This window comes from Heterodontus francisci, chromosome 1 (genome assembly GCF_036365525.1).
Source record: "Heterodontus francisci isolate sHetFra1 chromosome 1, sHetFra1.hap1, whole genome shotgun sequence".
NCBI classification, from domain to species: domain Eukaryota; kingdom Metazoa; phylum Chordata; class Chondrichthyes; order Heterodontiformes; family Heterodontidae; genus Heterodontus; species Heterodontus francisci.
In genome coordinates this window covers 77,948,766-77,961,089 of record NC_090371.1, presented here as the reverse complement: position 1 = coordinate 77,961,089, position 12,324 = coordinate 77,948,766, and the positions used below count along the sequence as shown (strand labels likewise).

Below are 12,324 nucleotides of genomic sequence, written 5' to 3'. Positions count from 1 at the left end.
CGCTGCCGATCTCAGCGGTAGGGCTATAAGTTTCAGCCCAATATTTCAGCTGAGATAAAACTAGTACTTTATAATGATTCTGATGATAGGTCACAGACCGAAACGTTAACTCTGCTTCTCTCTCCACAGATGCTGCCTGACCTGCTGAGTGTTTCCAGCACTTTCTGTTTTTATTTGATTTCCAGCATCTGCAGTATTTTGCTTTTACTTTATAATGATTCCTTGTTTTTGTACTCTATGCCTTTATTTATAAAGTCAAGGATTGCAAATACTTTTTTAATAATCTTTTCAACTTATCCTACCACTTTCAAATATTTAAGTACATTCATTCCCAGATTTCTCTGTTCCTGCACCCAATTTAAAATTGTGCCATTTAGTTTATGTTGTCTCTCGTTCTTCTTACTGAATGTATCATCTCGCACTTCTCTACATTAAATTTTATCTGCCTTGTGTCTACCCAATTTACCAGTCTATCTCTGTCCTCCTGAAGACTGCTACTATCTTTCTACATTTCAGAGATTTGTGTCATCCACAAACTTTGAAGTTACATTCTTTATACCCAAGTCCAGGTTATTCATATATATCAAAAAGAGCAATGGTTATACCAACCCCTGAGGGACACCACAATACACTTTCCTCCAGTCTGAAAAACAACTGATCACTGCCACTCTGCTTTTTGTCTTTCAGCCAATTTTGTATCCACACTGCTTTTTGTGGTACTTTAACAAATACCTTCTGTAAGTCCATATACACAACGCCTGGACGACGACAAAAGCAAAATACTGTGAATGCTGGAAATCTGAAAGAAAAACAGAAAATGCAGGTTTGGCAGAAACTATAGAGAGAGAAACCGAGTTAATGTTTCATGTCTGTGACCTTTCATTAGAAGGGAATTGTTAGAAATGTAATAGGTTCTGTGCAAATGAAAGTGGGGAGGGTGGAAAGAACAAAAGAGAAAGGTCTATAATAGGGTGGAGGGCAGAAGAGATGAAATGACAAAAGGGTTGGTGTTTCAAGATATAAAAGATGGACCCAGAGGAGGTGTGAATGGCAGGATCCTGAATAGCTGCCATCTGAAAACAAAGAAAAGGAAATGAGAGAGAAACGGGAGAGGGGGGAAAAAAAAACCAGCAAAGAAAAATGGGAGCAGAATTGTCGAACTCAATGTTGTGTTCGTAAGGTTGTAAAGTGACCAGTCGAAAGATGAGGTGCTGTTCCTCGAGCTTGTGTTGAGCTTTATTGGAACACTGTACCAGGCCAAGGAGAGAAAGGTCAGGCTGGGAGCAAGGTACAGAATTAAAATGACAGGCAACTGGAAGCTCTGAGTCGTGCTTGCAGACTGAACAGAGGTGTTCCGTAAAGTGGTACCAGTATGCGTTTGGTCTCCCCAGTGTAGAGGAAACCCCATGGTGAGCAGTAAATACAGTATACTAATTTGAAAGTACAAGTAAATTGCTGTTTCAGCATTTTGTTTTTCTTTGGGTTTTTTTTCTCTTTTTTATTCCCCCTCCTTTCCTTTTGGAGGGTAGTTATTCAGGATCCTGCCATTCATACCTCCTCTAGATACATCTTTTTTTCCTTTGCTTGTCCTATTACCACTCCCTTTGGCCTTGCACCATGAAACCTTTCATCATTTAATCTCTCCTGCTCTGCATCCTATCACAGACTTTCCCTTTTGTTGTTCTCCCCACCCTCCTGCCTTTCATATTTGTAACTTTTCTCAGTTCTAATGAAAGGTCATAGACCTGAAACGTTAACTCTGTTTCTTTGTCCACTTTTTTTTATTCATTCTTGGGATTTGAGCATCACTGGCAAGGCCAGCATTTATTGCCCATCCCTAATTGCCCTTGAACTGAGTGGGTTGCTAGGCCATTTCAGAGGGCAGTTAAGAGTAAACCACATTGCTGTGGGTCTGGAGCCAGGTCAGGTAAGGATGACAGATTTCCTCCCTGAAGGATATTCGTGAACTAGATGGGTTTTTACAATAATCCTGTAGTTTCATGATTTTTTATTAATGAGGCGAGCATTTTATTCCAGATTTATTAATTAATTGAATTTAAATTCCCCCAGCTACTGTGGTGGAATTTGAACTCATGTCTCTGGAGTATTAATCCAGGCTTCTGGATTACTAGTCCAGTAACATTACCACTATGCTACAATCCCCATGCTACCAGACCCATTGAGTATTTCCAGTACTTTGTTTTTATATTACCTGCACTACCTTCATCAGTCCTCTGTTACTTTACCAAAGATCTCAATCAAGTTTGTCAAACACGCTTTGCCTTTAACAAATCCATGCTGTCTGTCATTTATTAACCCATATTTGTCCAAGTGACAATTTTGTTTCTAAAAGTTCCCTCACCTTGATGTTAGGCTGACTATCTGTGGTTGCCGAGTTTATCCCCCTCCCCTTTTTGAATAGGGGTCCAGCATTTGCAATTTTCCAGTCCTCTGGCAGTGCTCCCATATCTAAGCAGGATTGGAAGATTATGGCCAGAGCCTCCACTATTTCCACCCTTACTTCCTTTAGCAACCTAGGGTACATTCCATCCAGACTAAGTGACTTTTCTACCTTGAATGTTACCAATTTTTAAGTACCTCCTCTATCTATTCTACTACAAATATATGTTCCTTTTGAGGTACAAAAATGCAACAGGACAAGTAGTCCAACCATGACTAACAAGAGAAGTTAAAGAATCTATTAGAAGAGGCCTTATAAAGTTGCCAAAAAAAGTAGTAAGCCTGAGGATTGGGAGCATTTTGGAATTTAGCAAAGGAGGACCAAGAAACTGCCAAAGAAAGGGAAAATAAAATATGAAAGTAAACTAACGAGAAACATAAAAACAGACTGCAAAAGCTTCTATAGCCATGTAAAAAGGAAAAGATTAGCAAAGATAAATGTGGGCCCATTACAAGCAGAGACAGGAGAAATTATAATGGGGAATAAGAAAATGGCAGAGAAACTAAACAAAAAGTTTGTGTCTGTCTTCATGGAGGATGTTGTAAAAAACCTCCCAGATATACTAGAGAACCAAGGGACTAGTGAGAATGGGCAAGAAATTAGTATTAGTAACAAAAAAGTAGTACTGGAGAAATTAATGGGACTGAAAGTTGATAATTCCTCTGGACCTGATTATCTACACCCCAGAGCGTTGAAAGAGTTGGCTGTAGAGATAGTGGGTGCATTGGTGGTCATTTTCCAAAATTCTATACATTCTGGAATGGTTCCTGCAGATTGGAAGGTAGCCAATGTAACCCCACTATTTAAGAAAGGAGGGAGAGAGAAAACTGGGAGCTATAGACCTGTTATCCTGATATCAGTGATAGGGAGAGTGCTAGAATCTATTATAAAGGATGTGATAACTGGACATTTCAAAAATAATGGTAGGATTGGACCGAGTCAGCATGGATTCATGAAGGGGAAATCATGTTGACAAACTTGTTAGAGGTTTTTGAGGATGTAACTAGCAGGGGGATGTGGTGTATTTGGATTTTCAGAAGGTTTTTGATAAAGTCCCACACAAGAGGTTAGTAAGAAAAATTAAAGCATATGGGATTGGGGATAATATACTGGCAGGGATTGAAAATTGGTTAATGGACAGAAAACAAAGAGTAGGAATAAACGGGTTATTCTCAGATTGGCAGGGCATGGCTAGTGGGGTACCGCAAGGATCAGTGCTTGGGCCCCACCTATTCACAATCTATATCAATGATTTGGATGTGGGAACCAAATGTAATATTTCCAAGTTTGCTGATGGGAGTGGGAGTTGTGAGGAGGATGCAGGGAGGCTTCAATGGGATTTAGACAGGCTAGGTGAGTGGGCAAGAAAATGGCAGATGGAATATAATGTGGAAAAATGTGAAGTTATCCACTTTGGTAGGAAAAACAGAGAAGCAGAGTATTAAATGGTGAGAGATTGGGAAGTGTTGATGCCTAGGTGGCCCTGTTCATGAGTCACTGACAACTAATATGCAGGTGCAGCAAGAAGTTGGGAAGGCAAATGGTACGTTGGCCTTTATTGCAAGAAGATTTGAGTACAGGAGTAAAGATGTCTTGCTGCAATTGTATGGAGCCTTGGTAAGACCGTACTTGGAGTATTGTGTCCAGTTTTGGTCTCCTTACCCAAGGAAGGATATACTTGCCATAGAGGGAGTGCAGCGAAAGTTCACCAGACTGATTCCTGGGATGGCAGGATTGACCTATGAGGAGAGATTGAGGAGGCTGAGCCTGTATTCTCTGGAGTTTCGAAGAATGGGAGGTGATTTCATTGAAGCATACTAAATTCTTACAGGGCTTGACAGGGTAGATGCAGGAAGGATGTTTCCCCTGGCTTGAGGGTCTGGAACCAGGGCACACAATCTCAGAATAAGGGGTAGACCATTTAGGACTGAAGTGAGGAGGAATTTCTTCACTCAGAGGGTGGTTAATCTTTGGAATTCTTACCCCAGAGGGCTGTGGAAGCTAAGTCATTGAGTTTGTTCAAGACCGAGATCAATAGATTTCTAGATATTAAAGATATCACGGGATATGGGGATAGTGCAGGGAAAATGGCATTGAGATAGAAGATCAGCCATGATCTAGTTGAGTGGCGGAACAGGCTCGATGGGCCAAATGGCCTACTCTGCTCCTATTTTCTATGTTCCTGACTTATTCAATTTCTCTGCTACCTCCTCCTCCTTTACTATGTTGTTAGCAGCATCATGCTCTTTAGTGAAGACAGATGCAAAGTACTCATTTAGTACCTCAGTCATGCCCTCTGTCTCCACAAGAAGGATCACCCTTTTTGTCCCTAAACCGCCTCACCTTCCCTTTGACTCTCTTTTTAGTATTTATATGTTTAGACAAGACTTTTCAGTTCCCATTGTTGCCCGCTGATCCATTCTTGCCTATGCTCTTTGCCTCTCTTATTTTCTTTTTCATTTTTCCTCTGTGTTTTCTGTCTTCGGCTTGATTCTTTACTGAACTATGAACCTGTCATTTATCATAACTTGCCTTTACTGTTTCATATTAATCTCTACATCTTTAGTCATCCAGGGAGCTCTAGCTTTGGATGCTCTTCCTCCCCCTCATCTGGAATAAATAAATGTAAACAAACACTTAGTGTAAATGAAGCCAAATGAATTTTGTGTAATTTTATGCAGTTTTACTCATATTATCCATACAATACAGAGCATCAAACATAACTTGAGCCTTTATCTTTTCTATCTTTTCTCTCCTGGTCCAGTCTCTTCCCACCTACACCCATGACTCTTCTGACACCCAACGTCATTTTGACAATTTCCAGTTTCCTGGCCCTAATCGCCTCCTCTTCACTATGGACGTCCAATCTCTCTACACCTCCACCCCTGACCAGGACGGTTTGAGGGTTCTCCGCTTCTTCCTTGAACAGAGGCCTAACCAATCCCCATTCGCCATCACCAACCTCCATCTGGCTGAACTTGTTCTCGCATTCAACAACTTCTCCTTCAACTCTACTCACTTCCTTCAAGTTAAAGGTGTTGCTATGGGTACCCACATGGGGGTCTAGTTATGCCTGTCTTTTTGTGGGATATGTCGAACATTCCTTGTTCCAGTCCTACTCGGGCCCTCTCCCCCAGCTCTTTTTCCAGTACATTGATGACTGTGTCTGTGCTGTTTCCTGCGCCTGCCCCAAACTGGAAAACATTATCAATTTTGCTTCCAATTTCCACCCTTCTCTCACTTTTACATGGTCCATCTCTGACACTTCACTTCCCTTCCTTGACTTCTCTTTCTCCATCTCTGGGGATAGGGTGTCTACTAATATTCATTATAAGCCCACCAACTCCCACAGGTACTTCGATTACACTTCTCCATGCCCTGCCTCCTGTAAGGACTCCATTCCATTCAACCGTGTCTGGCCCATTTCCCGCACCTCTACCCTCACCCCTTCCCCTCCCTCCCAGAATCACGACTGGGCTCCCCTTGTCCTCACTTTCCACCCCACCAGCCTCCACATCCAAAGGATCATCCTCCGCCATGTCCAGTGTGATGCCACTACCAAACGCATCTTCCCCTCCTCTCCCGTCAGCATTCCGAAGAGATCGTTCCCTCCCCGACACCCTGGTCCACTCCTCCATTACCCCTGACACCTCGTCCCCTTCCCATGGCACCTTCCCTTGCAATCGCAGGAGGTGTAATACCTGCCCTTTTACCTCCTGTATCCTCACTATCCAAGGCCCCAAACACTCCTTTCAGGTGAAGCAGCAATTTACTTGTTCTTTCAATGTAGTATACTGTATTCGCTGCTCACAATGCAGTCTCCTCTACATTTGGGAGACCAAACGCAGATTGGATGACTGCTTTGCAGAACACCTTCGCTCAGTCTGAAAATATGACCCCGAGCTTCCTGTCGCTTGCCATTTCAACACTCCCCCCTGCTCTCATGCCCACATCTCTGTCCTGGGATTGCTGCAGTGTTCCAGTGAACATCAACCCAAGCTCGAGGATCGGCATCTCATTTGCTGATTAGGCACGCTACAGCCTACCAGACTGAATATTGAGTTCAATAATTTCAGAGCATGACTGACCCCCTTTTTTATTTTTAGTTTCTTTTTTTTAATTTTTATTTTATTTTAATTTGTTTCATCATTTTTTTTTTAACCATGTTCCTGCCTATTTTTTTTCCTGTTTGTGCTTTTGGTCAGGGCTGTCCGTTATTCCGTCATTTAACACCCTCTCTGCACTAGTGCTTTGTCTTTCACTACACCATTAACACACCCTTTGCCTTTGCTCCATGACCTCCTTGTGAGTTATTCTCTGTGACCCTCTGTCCTATCAACGCCTTCCCTTTTGGTTTCTTTTGCTCTACCCCCGCTTTATTTGATTAAAACCTATTACATTTCTAACCTTTGCCAGTTCTGATGAAAGATCACTGACCTGAAACGTTAACTCTGCTTCTCTCTCTACAGATGCTGCCAGACCTGCTGAGTATTTCCAGCAATTTTTGTTTTTATTTCAGATTTCCAGCATCTGCAGTATTTTGCTTTTATATAACTTGAGCCTTATTGTTACAAAAAGGTTTAGCATTTTTTCAGTGGGGATAGGCTGGATATTGTGGTCACTTTTTCTAATGTTATTTGTTCTGAATTTTTTTCTAGATGATCCCTTTAGATTCTTTTGTTGGTCAGAGTGCAAATGGTAAGGTGGTTCCAATAATTCCTGGAGGAAGTAGCATACCTTTGACTTTTGGAAACAGGAAGGAGTACGTAGAGAGAGCAATTGAATATAGATTACACGAACTGGATCAACAGGTGAGCATCAAAGTCTATTAAAATAGTTTAAATTTATTTATGAAACTGTAAGTAGTGGACTTAATTATACTTCTATTCCTCTGCTATCTCAAAATGTTCTCTTGGATCATCTTCAAATTTGGTAAATGCTGCATTCACCAAATCAGGGGTTGTCCGATGGTCTGTATAAAAACACTGCCTTGTGTAGAACTGAGCAATAGGGATTAGGAGACTCCAAGGCTTGAACCCAAATCTATGGTGAGTTAACTGGTTTCAGCCCAGGTTAGTAGTCCAGGCACTTGGAATTGGATTGCTTTCCTAGCTGTATCTGATCACTGTCTAGTGACCTCTGCTGAAAATTGTGCATTTATTGTGTGTTTCTGAATGATCAGCAAGAACACTTGGAACTCATTATTTCACAGATATCACCGCCCATTTGAGTAGCTTTCTGACACATTCTAGGCTCCGTTTGAATAAAAACACGGATGAGATGCTCAATTATAGATCAACAACTATCAGCACCAGGCAAGAGAGAGAAAACTTAAAAGGATGTGAGCTTGCTAGTAATAGTTATCTGTGCGCTTAATAATTAATCTTATTGTAAGGAAGTATTGTAGGCAAAATAAATAGTTTAGCTAATGGTAGAGATGGGAGAGCCACATTGAATCGTGTGTGGCTTTTAATCATAGTTGTCAGCAATTCAAATCCTAACCTTCAATAAACAACAACTATTTGATTTTTAAACAGAAAATGCTGGAGAGAGTCAGCAAGTCTGGCAATATCTGTGGAGAGGGAAACTGAGTTCATGCTTCAGGTCATTGACCTGAAATGTTAATTCTGTTTTTCTCTGTCCACAGATGCTGCCAGACTTGCTGACTATCTCCAGCATTTTCTGTTTTTCTTCTGATTTCCAGCATTCACAGTATTTTGCTCTTGTATTACTATTTGATATTAATTGATTACATTGATATTTTGATCACTTTTGATATTTAGAACTTAATTAAAACACTTGTACTTTGGCAGTCAATATGTGTTACATACAGAACTATATTACAGTGCAGTACTGAGAGAGTGCTGCACTGTCAGAGGTGCCATCATTTAGCGGAGACATTAAACCGAGGCCCCATCTGCTTACTCGGGTGGATGTAAAAGTTCCCATGGCATTGTTTCACAGAAGAGCAGGGGAGTTATCTCTGGTGCCCTGACCAATATTTATCCCTCAATCAACAGCATAAAAACAGATTATGGTCAATATCACAGTGCTGTTTGTGGGAGTTTGCTGTGCACATATGGCTGCCACGTTTCCTGCAATACAACAGTGACTACACTTCATAAGTATTTAATTGGCTGTAAAGCACTTTCAGACCTCCGATGGTTGTGAAAAGTGCTATATAATTACAAGTCTTTTTTCTTTTCCAAATGCATACCTTGATCCCCATATTGACAAAATTCCAATGTGACACCTCTGGACATGCCATCATCTAGCACGATGCTGCCTCACATATTAATTCCCCACTTAATGCAAATCTGTATGACATGAGCTGAACCTATTACAAAAGTGGAGCGTGCAATATTTTCATCTGCTTTAGAATTAGATCTTTCAATTTTCTCCAATTCACTGGATTAGTTAACATTGCTTTAAGAAAAGATTTTAGAAAAATATTTGTTACGTCGTTTAAAAGAAAATTGCTTGGCTATATATTAACCTTGCTTGATTTGAGAAAGCAACCGAGTAACACACAATTTCAGAAACTGACGTTTTCCCTGTGGTGTTCAATCATTTTCAGGTAGCAGCAGTCAGACACGGGATGTCAGCCATTGTCCCTGTACCTCTCCTGTCTCTACTTACAGAAAGACAGCTTGAACAGCTCATATGTGGAATGCCGGAAGTGAATGTAGATACCTTAAAGAAAGTTGTGCGTTACCGTGACATTGTTGAAAACCATCAGTTACTGAGTTGGCTCTGGCAAACACTGCAAGAGTTTTCTAATGAAGAGAGAGTACTGTTTCTTCGCTTCGTCTCTGGACGCTCCAGGCTGCCAGCCAACCCTGCAGACATCACACAGAAATTTCAGATTATTAAAGTGGACAGGGTAGGTGACCTGCATTGAAAAACTACACTGGTGGCTTATATGATTGACTTTTAACTAAATGTTGTAAGTTTGAAGGCCATTACAATCTGATACTCAGATGTGCATATAATACATACTTGTGTATAAACTGATCTTCATGTCCTAAAACTTAATCCAAAGAAAAATCCATGTGTACATCAAGGGTCAATATCACAAAGCTCGTATGCATTAACATTCTTTTATATTGGCTTGCATTTGCTAATACATTTTCTTTCTGTTCTGTTGCTTTCCTATCAACTGTCCCTGTTGACTGTTTTTTCTGTTCAGCTCTTCCAGTGCTGTGACATTGAGAGTGATAACCTTCCTAGTCCTGGCTGCTGCTGTTGATTTTAATTCATCTTTCCCAGGACCTATCCAGCTGGCTGTTTCAGATTTTGTGAGAACCTGGACTGAAGTGATACAAATGCTGTAACACTGAAGGAACAAAGCGCGTTACCCTGTGAACTATTGCTTCACTTCTCTGGCTTTGTTATATTTACATAGCAGGTGTAGCTCCCAACTCCAGTTAGGTCCCTACTGTTGATTTAAGATTAAAGATAACCTAGCAGGCTAGTTGCAACAGAATCCACTGTTGGTGATTACCACTTGCAGTGAACATTCAATGTTCTGATTACAATTTCTGAAACCATGGACTTATTGTTTTGATTTAAAATGCTAAGTTGGTAAAAGATGAACAATGACTGCCTCAGAAGGTGGAAGAGGCAGGGTCATTGAATATTTTTAAGGCGGGGGTAGACAGATTCTTCTTAGGCAAGGGAATCAAAGGTTATCGGGGGTAGATAGAAGTGTGGAATTCGAGACAGAAACAGATCAGCCATGATCTTATGAAATGGCGGATAGTTGGAGAGCGAAGTGATATATGTAATGCAGAACCTGTTAAATGTGTTGTGATGGCTGAATGGGAGGTTAATGGGATGTAAAATGGTTTCAAACTATTGTGGTCCTTATCAGAGATATGTATCCAAACTATATCTAACTTACTTCTCTCCTTTGCACCAACAACATGCAGAAAGGAAAAGCAGTTTTGTTTTCTGGTTCACTGACTGTTGTTATTGCAGAAGGATGTTTGGATTTGCAGACTAATTTACTTTTGACCTTTTAGAATATCAAAATGACCTAATATCCATGACCTTGTTTGAGTTCAGCAAGCCATGAATATTGGCGGCTGTTAGCTTCCGTGGCCTGTTCTACACAGTAGTTACTCCCCCAGCATCCCCTGCCCAGTGAACAACTGAAATAAATTTAGGATTAATGCATCTCTCTCAGTCAGTGCATGGTGCATGTTCAGTGCTCATCTATTTACAATGCTATGTACACTAAAGTTCAAATTTTAGTTTTTTCTAAACCAGGAGATTTATTTAGCCAGTCCCCTGCTAACATATGGGGACCTGGTGAACCACTGCATTGGACTATGAAGCAGCTACAGGTAAGCGAGGATAGCTTGGTGAACCTCAGCCCCAGATTCGTAGGACCAGTTATTGCAAGAAAAAACAGCACTCTACATTGTAGCATAAGTGTGTGCAAACAACTCTAAAACATGTATGCAGGTTTGTCATGTTATAGTAAAATACCAATAACTATGGGCAGCCATACTTGCCATAGTAACAATGGCTGGATTTCATGGTCAGCAGCAAAACGACAGCCCTCACTTCCGACCTCGAAGATCTCGCAGTCTCTGTGGTGTGGATTTCTCCTTTCCTGATGTCACTTTAAATCTGGCACCAAATGAAGAGGATCTCCAGGCCTTCAGCAACAGGGATGTTATCAAGCAGGGTCAACAGCCAATCACATTGACGTATTCTCACAGAAATTTAGGAAGTAAAAACCACCTAATCTCTTCAATTTTAATTTCAATAAAATAGATTGCAAAATTAATCATTGGGACATTCAGATGGGATTACGGTAGAAGCTAAAATATCAAACTTAAAAAAAAAATCTAATTTTTTTTATCATGGAAAAATTTGTCATTTCACAAATATGAAACCAGACTTTCAGGACCAGTAAGACTGTTTAGCAGTAATTATGAACTTAGTACACCATTGAAAACCCTCATTCACCTCATTCAACAGGTGCAACTTTTTCAAGGGTTTTTATAACGAGACTAATTGAGTAAAAGTGGACATTTTCATCAGTTCAATGATTTCTACTTGATTGCATTCTGGGGGACTTCAACAGTGCACCTGGAGAAGAATAGATTAATTGACAGCAACTTCTGGATTTTCACGTTCGGCTGCACATGCGCAGACTCCAGAAGTTGCTGTCAGTTTCAGAGGAGTAATGGTAAATGTTGACAGTTTTTCCATCATTACTGCCACAAAATCCAGGATAATGCCCTATTTTCATTTGTTTTGTGGGATGTGGGCATCGCTGGCGAGGCCAGCATTTATTGCCCATCCCTAATTGACCTTAAACTTGAACTGACTGGCATTTTAGGCCATTTAAGAGTCAACCACATTGCTGTGGGTCTGGGGTCACATGTAGGCCAGACCAGGTAAGAAACGCAGATTTCCTTCCCTAAAGGACCTTAGTGAACCAGATGGGTTTTTGCAACAATTGACAATGGTTTCATGGTCACCATTAGACTTTCTTTTAATTCCAGATTGGTGGGATTCGAACCCATTCAAACCCATGTCCCCAGAGCATTACCCTGGGCTCTGGATTACTAATCCAGTGACATTACCACTACGCCACCGCATCCCCATATGACCCTGTGAGATATGAACATAGAGTCATAGAGTCGTACAGCATAGAAACAGGCCCTTCGGCCCACCGCATCCATGCTGACCGTAATGCCTATCTATACTAATCCCACCTGCCTGCATTAATTCCATATCTCTCTATGCCTTGCTCATTCAAGTACCTGTCCAGATGCCACTTAAATGTCGCTACTGTTCCTGCCTCCACCACCTCCTCAGGCAGCTCATTCCAGATACCCACTATT

General features: G+C 41.0%; 1 protein-coding gene across 7 annotated transcripts in view; it reads left to right on the top strand.

Annotated features, from left to right (window-relative positions):
* The window catches only part of LOC137370144 (probable E3 ubiquitin-protein ligase HERC1), a 480,710-nt gene that overhangs the window by 459,161 nt on the left and 9,225 nt on the right, over window positions 1-12,324 (top strand). For all 7 annotated transcript variants that reach the window (XM_068032400.1, XM_068032409.1, XM_068032373.1 and 4 more), the window contains 2 exons: window positions 7,120-7,272; window positions 9,039-9,344. In XM_068032400.1, coding sequence (XP_067888501.1) covers window positions 7,120-7,272; window positions 9,039-9,344 — 459 coding nt within the window. The remainder of the gene's footprint in view (window positions 1-7,119; window positions 7,273-9,038; window positions 9,345-12,324) is intronic.